This window comes from Podarcis erhardii (genome assembly GCF_964252035.2).
Source record: "Podarcis erhardii genome assembly, chromosome: 2".
Lineage (NCBI taxonomy): Eukaryota > Metazoa > Chordata > Lepidosauria > Squamata > Lacertidae > Podarcis > Podarcis erhardii.
In genome coordinates, this window is record NC_138498.1 from 117,594,126 (window position 1) to 117,613,433 (window position 19,308).

General features: G+C 45.7%; 1 protein-coding gene across 2 annotated transcripts; it reads left to right on the top strand.

The window, feature by feature from the left end:
* Nucleotides 1-560: 560 nt before the first annotated feature.
* Nucleotides 561-10,931, top strand: LOC309336929 (zinc finger protein RFP-like). Of its 2 annotated transcripts, XM_081853449.1 has the most exons (7): nucleotides 561-1,026; nucleotides 2,518-2,613; nucleotides 3,860-4,090; nucleotides 5,493-5,515; nucleotides 6,271-6,389; nucleotides 7,573-7,611; nucleotides 10,190-10,931. In XM_081853449.1, the coding sequence occupies exons 1-7, from the start codon at nucleotides 601-603 to the stop codon at nucleotides 10,708-10,710; spliced, it is 1,455 nt and encodes a 484-aa protein (XP_081709575.1). In that variant the 5' UTR covers nucleotides 561-600; the 3' UTR covers nucleotides 10,711-10,931. The 2 variants fall into 2 exon arrangements, with proteins under 2 accessions (XP_081709575.1, XP_081709576.1); XM_081853450.1 differs by lacking the exon at nucleotides 7,573-7,611 and having other exon boundaries at nucleotides 575-1,026.
* Nucleotides 10,932-19,308: the final 8,377 nt, after the last annotated feature.

Sequence of the window (19,308 nt, forward strand, 5' to 3'; positions counted from 1 at the left end):
TCCTGCTGTCCAGGATGAGCCTGTGACTTGGATTCAGGAACTGAGTATTTACCTATCAAAAAGAATGGCCAGATTGACCAGGTAATGCAACCAGTGACCATTATCAGGTATCCTGGCAGACTGCCCCTTCATTGATGTATGTATGATCTATAGGGGTGGACTTGAGCTTTAATAAAGATCATGCTTACTAGCTGTTTTGCTTCTCAATATTCTCTGGTTGGCCTTTGTTATTTTTCTCCTACGGATAGTGAACCTACATAAGGACTCCATACGGGCTCTAGGGTACCCCATAAAGGGAAAAGGAGCAGTTTTTCCCTATCACAAAGCCTATGAATGAAAATGTTACAATATGACTACCACAAGTTACTAGGTGTGTGTGTTTGTGTGTAATCAAAAGCAGGGGAAGCAATTCAGAAGCATTCGCTGCTACTTGAGAAAACATTCACTAAATGCAAAGACCTGGGGATATTTAAAAAAGAAAAGAAAAGAAAAAAGATCACGTGGTCACTGAGTTTCTGAGTTATTTCCAGGAAAGGAAACTCCCAGTAGCTGAAAACGGAGAAAGTGAAACTTAATTCGGATCTTTGGTGCGAGCGAGCCATGGCTGCTGCAGGGGGTCACATCCAGAATCTTTCTGATGTAGCCACTTGCTCCATCTGCATGGAGTATTTTAAGGATCCAGTGATCATCCCAGAGTGTGGGCACAACTTCTGCCGGTCCTGCTTGGTCCAGTGCTGGGAGGAATCAGAGGCAGAGGCTTCCTGCCCTCAGTGCAGAGAAACAGTCCAGCAAAATAATCTCATCCCCAACCGGCAACTGGCAAACCTCTTACAATTAATTAAGAATCTCAGCGTTCAAGGAAGGAAAGAAGAAGAAAGAAAAGGAGGAGTCTGCGAGGAGCATCAGGAACCCCTCAAGCTCTTCTGCAAAGTCCACGAAGCCCCCATCTGTGTGGTGTGTGACAGATCCAGGATACATGAAAATCACAAGGTGATTCCTCTGAAGGAGGCTTTGGAGGAATACAAGGTAGGAGATCCCTGGATCTTGAGGGGGAGAAATAGCTGTAGATTCTTCTTTTTAATTCTCAGATCCCAATTAAGCATGGCATGAGTAGGTGGTTGTTTATTAAGCTAAAGCAGTCAAGGGGGTGCCTGAGGGCTCCTGGGATGGCTGGGAGGAGGAGGATGAAGTCTTTCTCTCTGCCAGGGGGACAAAGGGATCTCCCTTGAAATAATCACAGCAGCTTCAAAGATTTAGTACCATGGGAGAGAGTGAAAGGGTTAACATCATCCAAATCCCCCAGCAAGGTTGCTTTGTACATATTAAGAACACTACAAATGTAAATTGCACATACACAACTAAGTAAATACTCCTGTGCCATGCAATGTCAATAATGCCACATATTAGTAGTAATAACGAAATGAAGCTGCCCCTTTTGAATTTACAGAATGACCAGACAGCAATCCTCTGATCGCAGGAGCTACTTAGGTGGATTCTGGCCCAGCAAGAACTTATTTGGCCCAGAAATGGAAGAAGCTGCAGCACTTAAACTGCAGAGAAAATAACTGACAAGTAGCAGAAAACCTGAATTGCCATCTGCCCCAATTAAGTGGCAGAGCAGTGGGGTCAAGAGGAAGGGTGGGAAAGCCCTAGGCTTGCAGAAGAGGGGTTTGGAATGGGTGAAGTTTTGAGAAGCGCTGCTCTATCCCTGTCTCTCTCGCCTCTTGGGCTGACCTCTCTATCTCTTTGATGCTAGACTGATACATCACAGGTTGGATCCTGCCTCACCCCCTCCTCCTCCTTCTCCTCCTTTTGTCCCTGGGACCTCAAGATGAGAAGTCAGGCTGGAAGTCTCTTCAGAGAAGTTCAAAGGAGCAAGCATGGCTGCCTTTGCTCTTCTCCAGACTAGATAACTTTCCCATCCCAGTTCTGCCGTGCTTTTCAGCCCGTGTGTTGTGGCACCTGGGGTGCCTTGAATGATGCTCAGGGATCCCGCTGGCAACACTGGCCTCTGTCCCTCCAACTCTTTGTTGCAGCAGCCCTGGCTACAAGTTCCACTGGCAAATGGTGCCTCTGGGGCTGGCCAGGGGGTCTTGGGTGCCAGGAGCTGAGGCGGCCTCGGAGGAAGCAAGGAAACTGGCGAGGGGCCCTTGCTGGTGGGAAGGGACAGACAAGTCCCTGTGGGGCAGCGTGAGGAGGCACCTCTCTTTGGGGCAGCTCAGAGACCCAGAGAGGGGAGAGGAGGCTGAGATAGCCCTCCGCAAGGGAGGGTGTTTGAGAAAGGGTGAGGGGCTGCAAGCTCCGCAAGCAAGGGGGGACCTAACTCTGATCCTGACAGGGGTGCTGCAGAAAAAAGGTAGTTGGTTGAGGGAGTCATGCACCCAAAAAGGTTGAAAACTGCTAGACTCCAGTAAACTACTTTGCTATTATAGCAAGGCCACCGGGCTCAAGAAACCAGTGTAATATTCATCTCTCTGTGTGTCTCTATCAAACCTGAGTTTCCCCTTTTCTCTTTAGGAAGAGATCTGTCACCACCTGGAGATTCTGAGGAAAGAGAGAGAGGAAATTCTGGCCCATCAAGCAGCCCTGGACAAGGAAAGCAAAGACCTCCTGGTAAGGGTCTCTGTTGTTACTAGTGAGGGAACAAGCATTTGAAAAATCAAGTCAGGACTGAGGAGGGATGGGGAAATCTGCCCATTTCAGCTTCTCCCCATTTCTCCTTTTTCCATATCAGTTTGTTTATTCATTTATTATTCTGAAAATGAATCAGATCTTAGGGTAGCTACTTCCTTGTATCAATATTTTGAAATGTACTTTACCCTCATAAATACATTTTTTGTGAACATTACCTGGCTGGGTCAACCTTGAACAATTCAGAGGTGTGAATTTCAAAGGATTGCTCTGTTTTGGTCCCCATAATTTTTCAGCAAGAGCAGATTAAGTAAATTCACTTTTGAATGCAGCTAAATTGAGTTTATTTCCCATTGTCGTTTATTATATGAATAGCAGTGAAGGAGAAGCCTGAGGACTTGTGAGCTGAGAGGGTGGAAACAGGTCAATTCAAATCCTGATTTACCATCAATATTACTAAAGAGTTGCCTTTCTAAATGTACTTTTTTTACATCCCACATATCCTGTCAGTATTTTCATCCCTCCCATTGTAAAGATCACCAGATCATATTTGAAGAAGTGTGCATGCACACGAAAGCTCATACCAAGAACTGACTTAGTTGGTCTTTAAGGTGCTACTGGAAGGAATTTTTTTTTGTTCAGATCATATTTGTTTTACTTTCTGTCTCAGAGAAAGGAGGGGGCAGAAGCACTGTGCTGGTTTTCCTTTGATCTGTCTAGAGACTAGGTGGCAGTATGAGAGCTGACTCTCTCATGCATGTCTGTTATGTTCTTTTGTTTAGTTTAACCAGTAGTAATAAAATTAATTATGCAAAAAAACCACCTCCATTGTTTTGCTTCTATTACCCTGCTACTATTGAGGTGCTCACAATAGCAAATGTGAGTCGACTGCACCAGGACCTGTTCCTGTGAAGGGTCAGTGAAGGTGCTCCCAACACCCAGTCCATGCAGCCACTGAAGATGTGGGCTTTAAAGGGTGAACGGACATATCCATGGCTAGAAAGAAAATGCTCCTTCCTTTAGGCTGTAGTTCTCTGCAAAATAGAAGTCAACAGAAACAGCAATGGAGAGGGTCTCCCGTCAAAATAAAGGTTTACTTCTTTAGTAACTGGAGGTTTCATGTCTATGAAAAATCAGAAGTGTCTTCCCTGTGGAAGTCTCACCATTCTTTTCCTGATGTTTTGAGGGCTGATCACCTTCCACACTCAGACCTCCTCTTTTCTTGCAGAAATTAACAGAAACGGAGAGGCTGAAGACCGTGGAGAAGTTCAGAGAACTGCGCCAGTTCCTGGAAGGACAAGAAAAACGTCTGCTGAATCACGTAGAAGAGGTAGAGAAGGAGATTGCAGGGAGAAGGGATGAGCAGCTGGTCAGACTCTCCAGGAAACTCTCCTCTCTTGAGAGGATCATCCAGGAGATGGAGGAGAAGAGTCAGCAGCCAGCGAGTGAACTCCTGCAGGTAAGATGGTGGCAGGAACAGCCCAAGGCTCCAGGAGAAGGCTGCCCCTTTCATGCATGCAAGGAGTGCAGGGGCTGAGTTGATGGAGCCTCTGGTCAGGTTTGTAATGGACAGGAAGACCAGAGAGACCTGGGATGCTGAACTCACCTGAATGCAGACTAGAGATTCTTCTGTGTTCTTGATGGAAAGGGAGCTGATCTTCTGCTCTTTGCTGATGCTTTGTCTCTGAATGCCTTTCAGCTGTGGGGGGCTTCGTCTAGGATGCGTTCAGGCCTCCTTCCGACATGAGCCAGTCTGTTGACCAAGCTTCTCTTCCCGTTTCCTCCACAACTTCTGGGTTGTTCCCCTTCCCCATGGATACAGATCGGCCCAGAATGGTGCTCAGTCACAGTGACCAGAGAGCAAGACAGAAGGACTCATCCAGACTGCTGCTTGTCCCACCCCTTTCCTTCAGGAAAACCCGCTGTTTACTGCTGAATTAGAGCAAACCTCAGCCAGGTTTTCTCCAGATTGATGTTTGCTTGGATGTTGCACTAAGGAGCAGGTTTTTCCTGAGGGAAAGCGGCAGGGCAAAGGCAAAACCACTTGGACCTATGTTTTCTGGGCACAGGAAAGGGAGAAGTGTGGGCGAGCCCAAAGATACACAGAGTTGTTTTATTACCCCTTTGGAGGCATTTTATGCTGCAGGTGCTTTTTTTTACTTCCAGATGGAAAATAGAATTTGAATTTTTTAATTTTTTAATTTTTTTTAAATTTTTTTATTCAAAATTAAAACAAGACATATTATCCAAAAACATATCATCCTTGTTTCCCCCCCATTTCCCCCCCTCCAACACAAAGCCCATCTGCCTCCACCCCCTGACTTCCCTCAGTTCCAGTCTTTGGTTTCTCTCAGACTGCTGTTTTCTCCATGTTACAGAGTTGTATAGATCCTCAAACTATTTAGCTGATTCTTATCAATAAAATTTTTCTGAAAGTTTATTCAAAACCTGCCAAGGAGTCCAGTTCGCTTTGTTGCGTCTTCAGATACTTTGTAAAGGGTTCCCATTCATAACAGTTATCCTTGTCCCATAGTTATATGTCAGTAGAGTTTTAAATTTGGGGGCTGGGACAGTGCCCTGGCAGGATTATCCTGTAGGCTTATGTATGTCTGAATTGCGCAATGCAAACTGGATTAAAGTTATTAAAATATGGATATGTGGAGAACTTGAAATCGGAACAATTAATAATTTCAGATTGGAAAAATAAAAGCTGTGAGAAACCCAAACTGGCTGATTCCACCATCCCTACCCAAAACCTTGGCATGTGCCAGGCAGACTGACATCCGAGGGGCAGGGTCTGAGGGGGTCTTCCTAGTGTGGCCTGTGGTGTGCAGTGAATTCTCTTCTCCTTTTCCCTCTAGGATGTGAGAAGGACCTTGGAGAGGTAAGTGGATCTGGCTCATTTCCATTAGCATCACTCTTTGAAGCTGAGATGCAAGAACCTCAGACATGGCCCTCGAGGGGCTGCAGGGGGGAGACTGTAGGACTCATTCCCTGCAGCACCTCACAGGTAAAAGCAGGGCCCCCTCTTCTGAACTTGTAGCTCCCCAATTCTCCCTCCAAGGATCAAGGTCAACTGCCTCCTCCCTCCCTCCCCACATCACTTCACAAAGGGATGGGGGCTCTTTTCTTTCTCTTGCTCTTTCTGCTCATTGACTTGGTGGAGATTTCAAATATATAGAAGAGAAAGTGCCAAAGATGCTTGGGAAGAGCTCAGGATGTACCAACAGATTTCAATGTCCAAGTAGCATCTTGTCCAAGTAGCAGCCACCCAACTCTTGGCAGCTTTGGACATCCCTCACATCCTCTGGAGAAGCTCAGGGAGGGAGGGGTTGCAGGCATTCCACCTCAGGGGTTTGGTTCTTAAGTCCTGGCACCTTCCCAGAAAGTTGTTAGGGGGCAGCATAGTTTGAAGCCATGGGGGCCCTCCGGTGGTGTCACCTGGGGTTACGTCTTGTCCCTTGTGCTGTTTAGCATCCTTACGAAGCCACCGACCAGGGCTTGGAGGTGGGTGTCAAGAGATGAAGCTGAATCCTGAAAATTACCTGGTGGGAAATGAACTTCCACTTTGTTCATGTTATTGAGATCCCCTGCAAGAATTAGGGAGATGGGGCCATTAATTGTTTTTCTTTTCATCAGGTATGAGGAAAGAGAGAGTCCAGAGAAGCCACTGGCTTTCCCTCCAGAGCTAAGGAGCAGGATCTTGGAATCCTGTGATATAAATCACCTTGTGGAGGATACAATGAAACAATGGGAAGGTAATGAAAAACAGCTGCCAGGATTTCACACTGGGAATTCTGTTACTTCAGAACTGAACATGCCAGGCTCTTATTGCATGGAATTTAGTAACTCCAGGATCCCTTCCATCTTGGTGCTCCAGCCTTCATTTCCTGTCGCCGAGAATGGCCCATGTATATTGTGACGCTGGATCCTGTAAAGAAAGCCTGAACCAGAGTGTAGAGCAAAGTCAGGATTTTTTCCTCTCATGTGCTTCTGTTTACAGTTATACGAAACCTCCTTTTCCTTGTGGTTCCCTGTCTGCACAATCTGGGGTTGTCCTTTTGGAGGTTCTCCTGCTCTGAATGGAGTCAAAGGGCATTAAGAAGCCCCCAGTTCCCCCTCTGCCTCCTGCTCAGGCTTGTTTCTCAGCCGTGGAGCCAAGGCCTGAGCCTCAGAGTTTCAACCTCACCAGCCATTTCTCGTGCTTCAGCCATCCCAATCTCCTCAGAGTTCCCACAGTTCTTAAGAGATCAGCCCGATTTCATGAGGGAGGACTTCTCATTGCCTGAGCCGTCTCCTCCTCAGACGTCCCCCTGCAGCTGCCATATCTAGGGCTTCAGCCTTCAAGATCTCCTGAGAGTTCCCACATTGAGAGTGGAAGCAAGAGCACATGAGCCCCAAAGGGCACGATTATGCTTGTGAAGAACCTTAAAGATTTGTAGAAGGTTTGTGAGGAAGGACTTACTTTTGCCTGAGAGCTCTGCCAATTCTTCCTCATCAAACTTCGCTTCTCCTTATGTTTCACAATTTTGGTTTTAATGATTCCACCCACCACTTTACTTGGGGAAGATGTTAAGGCTGCCTCCATCTCCCCTCTGCCTCCTTTTACGGGATTCCTATTGCTCTGCCTCCCCTCCAGTCCAAGAATGTAGAGCCCAATTTAGGGACAAAGTTCAGAGACCAGCAGGATTCATGCTGAATATTTTTATTCTGCTATTTGTAAGCTTGCTTTATGATTGCTGAGTTTTAAAGCTTTAGTTATTTTCATAGATTCTTCCTATGACTTTCTTCTTTTTAATTATTTTTTGTACAATTTAATTAATATTTAATAATTGTACTTGAATTTAAGGATGCCACGTTATGAAGTGTTACTTTTGTATGGAGATTTATTTTTGGTGGAAGAGTGTTGCCCTTACACTTTATATCTTTTTGCTTCCTCAGATGCTGTGTTATACAGAAAACAGCTTCAGATTCAGAAAGGTAAATTTCCAGGGGAGGAACAATTTGACAGGAGGGATGGAGACTGATATTTCATGGGTGTTGAACCGCCTGTTCTGCATACCGTCTGTTCTGTGTTGAACCTGCACACCAGTCTGAGTTCCTTTCCCGCCAATAGACTATTATCCTGGTTTCTCCCTTAATTTTATAGATTTTGCTTTCCTTCATAAAATTTATATACTGCTTGATTGTGGGGAAAAGCCTCAGAGCCTTACGATATATTTAAAAAGCCATTAAGAAGGATCCTGCAGGGTCAGTCCAATGTCCATCGTATCGAGTTCTTATGTATAGGGAATCTCCCTTTCATTTTATTTTTCCTCTGCACAATCTGGAGAGGTTTTGGGGCTTCTCAAAATTTGCTAGGATTTCCCCCTCGTGAAGTGTGTTAAAAAGGGCACCCGCAAGCACCCAGTCCCTCCTCCACCTCCTGCCAGGCTGGTCTCCCAGCAGCAGAGCAAGGCCTGAGCCGCCTTTTCCTCAGAGTTTCAACCTCACCAGCCATTTCTCGTGCTTCAGCCATCCCCATCGCCTGAGAGTTCCCACAGTTCTTTTGAGATCAGCCCCATTCCATGAGGATAGGCTTCCCATTGCACGAGACCCTTGGAATTACAGGGTAAAGCTCTGCCGATTCTTCCTCTGCAATTTGGTTTGTCAGCATACTTGGAAATTCCAGTTTCAACAGCTTTTCCCCACCAGTTTACTTGGGGCAGATGTTAAACATTTCTTCATCCATCCAGTTCAGATCCCCATTTCATTTGTGGATTTTGAATGATTGTATTCCGCCATTTTCTAGTATGGTTTACCATTTCTGATTTTTCCATATAATCATGGAATAGCGAAGTTTGAAAGGATCCCAAGGATCATCTAGTCCAACCCCCTGCAATGCAGGAGTCACAGCTAAACACATCAGTTGTTTTAATTCCTTAAGCCTAGTGATATTACATTCTCAAGAATTATATTTTGGAGAATAATTAACACCACTACTTAGGCCTACAGTTGTCATCTTTGCATGATTTCATTTTTTGCTTGAAATAAGGAAACAACAGATGCTATGATTTGGTGATGTTTTGTAAAAAAAATATTATTTTTTAGCTACTGCATTGTAGCCTGTTAAGCCTGTCTTTTTGCCTCCTCAGATGTTCAGTCATTCAGAAATCTTCAGAGAGGTAAATTTCACATGGAGACCCCAATTCACAGGAGGGGGGGACTAGTATTTCATGGGGGTCAAGAGTCTCTTCTGTACAGCTTGACTCTGGCCCTGCTGTTTGTACCACCAAGGCAGAGAGGGTGGCCTTGAAGGTGCAGAAGGGGGGGGGGAGAGAAACTGCCCAGAAGGTTCAGATAAGAGGGAAGAGTTTCATTCCTGCCTAGAGAGAGTTGGGTTGCTTTTCCATGTGACCTTTTTCTCAGACAGGTCCTCTATTTTCATGATTAAAATTTCTCCCCTGGGCGGATTTTTAAAATTTGGCAAAATGTCTCAAGTTGCTTGGTTTGGCTTACAGTAACCTGTGAAAAAATTTCTAGTGCATTAGACTCAGATCTAAGGCACCCAGCTAAGCTAGCCTAGAGCAGAGAATCGCAACAGAGCAGCATCTTAAGCAGGCCACATCCTGTATAAAACCCTTCTCTTGGGGCTGAACTAAAAGGATGCTGGCTCAGCTACAAGATCTTGGAGAAGGAGACTGGGAGGTCTAAGACCCTAACTGGTAATTTTTTGAGTTATTCCCCCTTTCCTCCAGGGAAATAGTCTTATGGTATATATTAAATCCAAGAGAAAAGCATGGAATAAGCAGTCCTTTGTAAAATTGCCCTGCCATCTTCCTCCTCTTCCTTGGCAGCAACGCCTAAACCTCCAAGATGTTGGGGAGGAAGGCAAGGAGAGGGCAAGTGGGTGAGAAAGATGGAGAGCAGGAATAAACAGGCTCCGCACTTAACACCATTTTCACTTGTGGGCACAAGGGCCCAGAATGTGATCCCCGCGAAAGTGAGGGGAGGCCTATATGCGGTTTTATGATGTATTTTTATGCTGTGAACCACCCTGAGACCTATGGACAGTAGGCAGTAGGCAAATGTGACATTATTATTATTATTATTATTATTATTACTACTACTACTACTACTACAGTGGGGTCCTCATCCTGCATCCCAACCAGAGGTCCCCAAAGGCCAATTCCCACAGAGATGGTCAGAGGAAAGCAGCTTCTCTCCTCTCCTGCCTCCTCCAGTTCTCCTCTTTCCCCTTAGATAACACAGAAGAGATGAGTAAAAGGTTTCCTGGGTGGTTTTTCCCCTTAGAAAATGCCTGGGTTGAGAGGAGGGCAGGAACAATACACATCGGATATAAGAAAGTGAAGAAAACTGATTTAAAAACCATCAAGGAAGATATTTATTCTGATGAGAGTCTGCAAGGAGGAGTCTCAGTCTAGCATGCGATGCAAAGAAATCCCCTTGATATGAGAGGGAATCTGGGTTTTCGGGTGTTTCTTAGATTAGGATGTTCATCTCTCTCTCTCCGCTGACTCTGCCTGATCTTCCCTTTCCCTCATCTTCTCCCCAACAGCAAATGTCACTCTGGATCCAGACACAGCCCATCCCTACCTCATCCTGTCCGAGGATCGGAAAAGTGTGAGAAAGGGAGACAAACCTCAAGCCCTGCCTGATAATCCTGAGAGATTCAATGCCTGGCCTTCTGTGTTGGGACGTGAGGGATTCACAGCAGGCAGACATTTCTGGGAAGTCACTGTGGGAAGTGGGGAATGGTGGGCTTTGGGGGTCGCCAGGAAGTCTGTGAAGAGAAAGGGCATCTTCCCCTTAAGGCCTGAGAGAGGGGTCTGGGCTGTGGGGAAGAGGGGAGGGGAGTACTTTGCCTGCACCTCCCCTGATGACTCTCTTCTGTCCCTGAGTGAGGAGCCCAGGAGGATCCGGGTGACTCTGGACTATGAAGGGGGACGTGTGTCTTTTTATGCTGCTGACTCAGGAGCCGAACTCTACACGTTCTCAGGAGCCTCGTTCTCTGGAGAGACCCTCCTCCCTTTCTTTAATCTGTGGGGAAATTATAAAACCCACCTCAGTATCTCCTGAGAAGACTAAATCTGCCTCTCAGGCCCAGCAGGAGTTTCTCTCCAGACCAGAGTGACTGACATAAAAACCATTTACCCACCAGGAGAGCCTTGGGCAGTTTTTCAAGGGCTTCTTTGAGAAGATTCATTTTCCTTCCTTTCTCCAGAAATCCCTCTGCAGCTCACTTCTTCTTAAAGAGACAGTCACACTTTTAACAGTCCCAATAAATCATCTTTTCCTCACCTTGAGTCTTGTTTTCCTTTTGAGATGTCTGATTTGGCAGAGCAGAAGACTCTTAATCCCAGGGTTGTGGGTTGGAGCCCCACGTTCGGCAAAGGTTTCCTGCACTGCAGGGGGTGGGACTAGATGACTCTCAGGGACACTTGCAACCCTGCAATTCAACGAAACCTTCCTCTCCCCACAATATCTTATGTAGCTGTGAAAATGCATGCATCATTGGATTTATAAAGGAGTAAAAAATGAACCCCGTCCCCCACGTCAGGCAGGATAGCTCCTTACTCTGGAGACCTCAGATGGGAAGAAAATAAAAAAGAAATTGAACAGGGTGTCAGCTTCAAATGCCCTCTGCAAATACAGCCTCCCCATCTCCACACGTTGCCAGAAATAAAGCTCATTGCATTGAGTGGGGATTCTGCCCAGTTAATGTGTTTAGGGTTGATGCTCCTCCAAGGAACGTCTTTTCAGCACCAGGTACATCTGATTTCTCTCCTGGGATACTAAGAGCTAGAACAACAAATGCCTGTGGAATTGACTCCTCAAAGATCTGGCAGGATTCTCCCTGGATCCACTATCAGGGCCGCCGACTACTGACCTGTGCAGCCTGCTCTCCTTTTCCTGCGTTTCCCACGGGGTGGTGGCACATGTCAAAATAAAGACACCTTCCCCCCCTCCCACCTGCCTGAGGGCCACCTCCCCTTGCTCCATCCCCTATATGATGTAGGCAATGTTTGTGTGTCATCGTAAGTTTCCCTGTGAGCTTCCACGCACCCCGTGGGAGGACACAAAAAGTGGCCCATTTGGTCCAGGGCCCAAGAGGGGCCCCCCAGACGCCCTTGGGAAACCTGCAAGCGGGACCAGTGTGTAAAACCAGCCTCCCTCCTCCTTGCAGTTTCCAGCACCTGAGATTTAGAAGCCTTCTGTTTCTGGACTGTGGAGGCAGAGCAGAGCCATTGTGCTTCACGGCCTAGTGCTCCATGAATTTGTCCCCTTGTCTTCTCCCCAGCTCAATGGGTGGAGCACAATAGTCTTAATTTAAAGGTCACTGGCTTGAGCACCATGTTGGGCAAAAGATTCCTGCATTGCAGAGATCTGGACTAGGTGACCCTTGTTGTACCGTTCAGCTCTGCAATTCTATGATTTTAAGTTGGCTGCCATCTCTGCCTCCAGTGGCAGTGAGTTCCATGGTTCATTTACGTGCTCCACAACGAAATGCTTTTTTCTGTCCTGGATCTCCCAACAGTCAGCTTTGTATGGGGGCCATGACTTCTAGTGCTATGAGAATCTGCAATGTGGAGATAATGTGTTCCTGCCTCCATCCATCGTGGGGACCAGAGCAGGGGGTGGGCAGTTTTGTTTGTCCCCTTCTGGGGCAGGAAGCCTCAACAGAGAACTTTCTTGAAATAACAACAATTGGCCATCGCCAAGTCTTGTGACATAGATAAGGTGTGGGTTCTCCACTGCAAATCAGGTTGTAAACAACATTTCTCCCTCTTTTTTCTGTGGAATGTGGCACTTTTCAAGAATATTAGCTGGACGTATTCCCTAAATGAATTATCTGGTGTCCGATTAATCCCTTCTTCTGAATGAAGCTTTTTCCACACTCAAGGCATTCATAAGGTTTCTCCTCCGCGTGGGTCCTTTGGTGTTTGATCAGCGTATCTCACTGAGAAAAGTTACAGATAGGTAGCCGTGTTGGTCTGCCATAGTCAAAACAAAATAAAAAAATTCCTTCCAGTAGCACCTTAAAGACCAACTAAGTTAGTTCTAGATATGAGCTTTCGTGTGCATGCACACTTCTTCAGATACACTGAAACAGAAGTCACCAGACCCTTCTATATAGTGAGAAGGTGGGGAGGGGTATTACTCAGAAGGGTGGTGGGAATGGGTTTTAATTGGGAATGGGTTTTAATTGGCAGAATTATCTGCCAATCACCCATTCCCACCACCCTTCTGAGTAATTTAAGGTGCTACTGGAAGGAATTTTTTTATTTTGTTTTCACTGAGAAAAGTTTTTCCTGCACTCAGGGCATTTGTGAGGCTTCTCTCCTGTGTGGATGTTCTGATGGTCCATCAACCTACAAGGATGATGGAAACTTGCCCCACACTCGCTGGGGTTTCTCCCCTGTGTGTGTCTTCCGATGTTCAATTTAGTTGCATGTGTGGTTGAAGTTTCTCCCACAATCATGGCACTCGTCCGGCTTCTCCCCTGTGTGGGTTCTCCGGTGTTTGAGTAATGTATCTCTCCGGGAAAAGCTTTTCCCACAGTCCTAGAATTTGTGAGGCCTCTCTCCCGTGTGGATTTGCAGGTGACTCTCCAAACTGGTCCTCTGGCTGAAGCTGTCCCCACAGTGGGAGCACTTGTGTGGTTTCTCTTCCATGAGGCCTCTCTGATGGCCCACCCAGATCTCTCACTGGGGAAAGGGTTTCTCGTCCTCAGACTATTCATACGCTTCCTCTCCCATGTGCATCCTCTGCCGCTCAGCCAGGGCGGATCCTCGCTGGAAGCTCTCCCCACACATGGAGCATTCATGAGGATGTTCTTCAGCATTCAGCCTCCTCAGACACAAACTGTGCTGGCCGTCCTCCTTTGGGCTTTTCTGCTCCAAAGTGCACTGGGCTTTCACTAAAGGGAACTGGACTTCTGGGTGATGGCTGCGTTCATTTGCTCCCTGGTGTCCTTTGGACTCATGCTTTTGCTCTGCAATCTCAGCTAACAAAGGAATGTTCCTCAGGGATATTCCCTCAGGCACAGCTTTCCCGGGGTGGGAAATCTCCATCTTGATCTCTCTCCTTTTACCTGCAGGTGAAACCAAAAACATTTGTTAAACATTATGTGTGTGGGAAACCCCTAAGCAGGACCTGGGAATAAGAGCCCCTCCTGGAGTCTCCAGCAACAGCTATTCAGGAGGATTACCACTTCCAGCCACAGAGGCAGAGCATATAACCATCCAAAGTCTTAAGGTAAAGGGACCCCTGACCATTAGATCCTGTCGTGGCCGACTCTGGGGTTGCGGCGCTCATCTCGCTTTACTGGCCGAGGGAGCCGGCGTACAGCTTCCGGGTCATGAGGCCAGCATGACTAAGCTGCTTCTGGTGAACCAGAGCAGCACACGGAAATGCCGTTTACCTTCCCGCCGGAGCAGTACCTATTTATCTACTTGCACTTTGACGTGCTTTCGAACTGCTAGGTTGGCAGGAGCTGGGACCGAGAAATGGGAGCTCACCCCGTCGCAGGGATTCAAACCACCAACCTTCTGATCGGCAAGCCTTAGACCCTGTGGTTTAACCCACAGCGCCACCCGAGTCCCCTACCAAAGTCTTATCCTCCAGGAATTGTATCTAATCCCCTGTTAAAGCCCTCCAGGTTTTTCAGCCATTGGAAGGCACCACACTTTATTAGGAATATAGGAAGACTTTACACTGTGTAGTAATATCGATTAGTAATAATAGCCAAGTCTCACCAGGCATTCACATCTAGGGAAGGAACTCCATAACTGGGGAGCCACCATGCAGATGGTGCCTTCTGCCAGGTCCATTGAGGTCAGTCTTGCCTCCACTGACTGGCAGTGGCTCTGCAAGGTCTTCCCAACCATACCTGCAGATGTCCTGGCCAGGGATGATGGGAGCTGTAGTCTTAAGCAAACAGAGGGCACCGCGTTGGCAAGGCTAAAAGCGTCTGTTCCAATCTGAAGTTCTTTGACAGCATGCTAAAAGGGGATAAAGTTAGAACTAGCTACCAGATTTTTAGGAGTTCTTCAAGGATTGATTACTTCAAGGATCCAGTGACCATCCCAGAGTGTGGGCACAACTTCTGCCGATCCTGCTTGGTCCTGTTCTGGGGGGAATCGGAGGCAGAGGCTTCCTGCCCTCAGTGCAGAGAAAGAGTCCAGAGAAGGAGCCTCGTCTCCAATCGGCAACTGGCTAATGTGGCAGAAATAGCCAAGAATCTCAGCCTCCAGGAGGGAAAGGAGGAAGGAGGGAAAGGGAGAATCTGCGAGGATCACCAGGAGCCCCTCAAGCTCTTCTGCAAAGCCCACGAAGCCCCCATCTGCCTGGTGTGTGACAGATCGAAGGAACATGAAAATCACAAGGTGATTCCTCTGGAAGAGGCTTTGGAGGAATACAAGGTAGGAGATCTCTGGATCTGGAGGGGGAGAAGTAAATAGCTGTGGATTCTTCCTGGGAGGTTTTCTTTGTAATTCTGAAGTCCAAAGTAGGCATGGCATTGATTGGCCGTTGTTTATCACCTGGGAAGCAGCCCAGGGGAAGCCTGAGGGCTCCTGGGATGGCTGGAGGGGGGAGTTGAAGTCTTTCTCTCTGCCAGGGGGACAAGGGGATCTTGAAATACTCACAGCAGCTTCAAAGATTTGAACTGGGACCTTGGCAGGGAGAGAAAGGGTTAACCTCAGCCACATCCCCCAGCAGGTTGCTTTGTACATATTTAGAACAGTAGAAATGTAAATTGCACATAAACAACTAAGTACATGTCTCCTTTGGTGACCAGGATGCCTGTTGGTACTAAAGGGTTAAGAGTTAACAAGTCGCTCTAATCACTGAGCAGCTGGAAGTCATTAAGCATCCAGGAATGTGAGTTAGTTTGTATAAAGAGTCAGTTCACCCCTGTGTGTCTCTCTCTTCTTCCCCCTTTGACCTGACTTGCAGACTCAGTTTGGGGTCAAGGGCGTGTTTGCTGATATGAGTTAAGCTTAGAGTAAAGTTAAAGGAAAGAGGTGGGTTTGCCCTGCCAGCCATTAAGCTTTACTATGAATCAGCAGCATTCTGCTGGCTGAAAGATTGGCTGCTTCTTGAGAACACTGACATTTTGGATTTAGAAGGTTTTAATAACGCTGTGGGTTAAAGCCCACAGAGCATTAAAAAATCATATTGTCAGGAAAGCGGTGTTCAATGTCTGGACAAGATACAAAGACCTATTGGAAACCAAGACCCCAAGGTGGCTGTCACCTTTGGAAGCTAAGGCTCTGAAAAGACTCAATATGGAGGCCAAGTGGCCGAAATATTGGGAGATATTAGAACAAGAAGGAGATATATTGAAATTGCAGAGTTTTGAGAAATTAAAAGATAAAGTGTGAGATTGGTTGCACTATTATCAAATTAGAGAGGCCTATAAATTGGACAAAAAAATAGGCTTCCAGGTGGAAAAATCAAAATTTGAAACAGAACTGTTAGAACCGAAAACTAAGATACTGTCAAGAATGTATAACTTGCTGTTAAAATGGAACACACAGGATGAAACGGTTAAATCAGCTATGATTAAATGGGCACAAGACATTGGTCATAACATCATGTTTGCTGACTGGGAAAAGTTGTGGACCACCGGTATGAAATTTACGGCATGTAATGCCCTAAGAGAGAATATTATGAGAATGATTTATAGGTGGTACATGACCCTGGTCAAGCTTGCAAAAATTTATCATTTGCCTGATAATAAATGTTGGAAATGTAAAGAAACTGAGGGAACATTCTTTCACCTTTGGTGGACGTGCCCAAAGGTCAAGGCTTTCTGGGAAATGATCTATAATGAACTGAAAAAGGTATTTAAATATACCTTCCTTAAGAAACCAGAGGCCTTCCTCCTGGGCATTGTCAGCCAACTGGTGCCAAAGAAAGACAGAACGTTTTTTATGTATGCAACAACAGCAGCAAGAATACTCATCGCAAAGCATTGGAAGACACAAGATTTGCCCACCCTGGAAGAATGGCAGATGCAAGTAATAGACTATATGGAGATGGCAGAAATGACCGGCAGAATCCGAGACCTGGGAGAAGAGTCGGTGGAAGAGGACTGGAAGAAGTTCAAAGACTATCTACAGAAGCATTGTAAATTGTTTGAATGTTAAAATGATGTTGGATATAAAGATAATTTGGCATTAGTGACATGGTTAAAAGGAGTATGCAAAGATGATTAAAAAGAAAAGGGGGGGAAAGACCAGAGTAATATTATGTCAAATGCATATAAAGTGGCATAAGGGATTAAGTTATAAAGAATAGGTAAATTTTGATGTGAAAACAGGAGAAAAATTGGAGACATAATAGGTTGAAACTTATAATAATAAATGAGGTTTGAAAGAGGGTTAGAATTTGCTGAACTTGATTGTGTAAAGGGGAACACAAAAAAGGGAGATGTGAGGAAGTCAAGAAAGAGGGTTATAGAATTATGAAGTTGAAAATTGGATTTAATATTTGTTTATTTCTTAAATGTTTTCACTGTCTCTTTTTTTCCTTTTTCTTTTTTGATATATCTGCTTTTGTTGTATTCTTGTCTCACGTATGTTTCTGTTTTGTAAAATTTGTTTTGTAAAATCTCAATAAATATCTATTAAAAATAAAAAAATAAAATGGACAACTGTGCTGGTGTTAAAACCCCAATGGAGTTAAGTTACACAAAGAATGCTCAAGTCGAGCAACAGACAGAGTTCAGTAATCCCGGGGTTTACCAGTCAGCGATAGGCAGTCTACTCCACATTGCACAGTGGACTCGGCCCGATATAACATATGCTGTCAACATGCTGTGCAGACAAGCTGAAAAACCATCAATGCATGCTTGGCAAGGAGTAAAAAGAGTTTTAAGGTATCTCCAAACTACCAAAAGGTTTCGCTTAAAACTATCAGCAGAGGGCAGCACACAACTTGAATGTTGGGCCAACAGCAGTTGGGCAGATGCTGGACCAGATAGAAAATCAGTGTCAGGAATGGCGATAAAATTTGGAAATGCACTAATTGGTTGGAGATCAAGAAAGCAATCACTTATAGCTTTAAGTTCAACTGAATCTGAGTTCAATGCATTATCAGATGTATGTAGAGAACTGGAATTTTATAAGCAACTGGTACAAGAATTGTTTGGAGAAGGTTCCCTACCTATCAGAGTGTGGGAAGACAATCAACCTTGTATTAAACTAGCTAAATCAGGTCAATTCAAGGCACACACAAAACACTTGGATCTCCGTTATCAAAATGTATGCCAAAGTGTAAAACAAGGTTTAATTGAACTAAAGTATTGTCCAAGCAAAGAAAATCTCGCAGACGGTTTTACAAAAGCTTTGAGTCTGGAATCTCATAAATATTTCTGTTCAGGTTTAAATTTGAATTAAGGTTGGTACAGCTCAGTGTTACGAGCGAGAGGGGGTGTTGGTACTAAAGGGTTAAGAGGTAACAAGTCGCTCTAATCACTGAGCAGCTGGAAGTCATTAAGCATCCAGGAATGTGAGTTAGTTTGTATAAAGAGTCAGTTCACCCGTGTGTGTGTGTGTGTGTGTGTGTGTGTGTGTGTGTGTGTCTCTCTTCTTCCCCCTTTGACCTGACTCGCAGACTCAGTTTGGGGCCAAGGGTGTGTTTGCTGATATGAGTTAAGTTTAGAGTAAAGTTTTCTTTATGCCGGAGATAAAAGCATGTGTGCTTTATCGCCAGGGTTTTTCTTTTGTGAATAAAGTTTTTTCCCTGAGTTCCAATGTGCTTGCTCCAGGATTCTTCATTGAAAGGTACTGACTCTCCTGCCTCCTTCAGCCGCTGCATGAAATTCTCTGCTGTGATAAGACTTATGGCGTTGGAAGCACACTGGACGTTTACTTAACATTAAACTAATTAAAGTTTAATGGACAATGCCTCCTCAATGCCCTGCAAAACAGAGAGCAGCAAAGGATCAGCTGGGGGGGGGAGGGGACTGTTAGCTAGGAATTGACCAGATGGTCAGGATCCCACCCCCCAAGTATCTGTTGGAAGCAGATTTGGGAGTGGGGAGTGGAAGCACCTACTGGTGGCTTATTCTGGGGGTGCTGTGGAGCATGTGCAATGAGGTTTCAGTGGGGGGGGGCTGAGGATCTCCTCCCACCCCAAATGGCAAAGGACTCCATGGTTCAGAGTAGCATCTGCAAAGACCAGGGGGAAAGATGACTTTTTCATGGCAACTTGGAATTGGACCTGTGCAATTATATACTATATATAAAGCCTTTTAATCCCTTTTTTAAAAAATCACTTGTTCTACTACAGTGGTGCAAAAATGCTCCTGTGCCATGCAGTGCTACTAATGCGACGAAATAGTAATAATAGTGGAAAAAAAGCTGGTCCCTTTGAATTGGCGGGAGGACCAGACAGCAATCTTGTGATCAAAGGAGCTACTTGGGTGGATTCTGGCCACAGCAAGAACTTCTTTGGCCCAGAAATGGAAGAAGCTGCAGTACTTAAATCTCCCCTGGTGGCCCAAGCACACTTGGGGGTCTGGCTACTGCAGAGAAAATAAAAGCCAAGTAGCAAAAAACCAGAATTGCCGTCTGCCCCAATTTAGCGGCAAAGCAGTGGGGTCAAGAAGAAGTGTGGGAAAGCCCTAGGCTTGCAGAAGAGGGGTTTGGAATGGGTGAAGTTTTG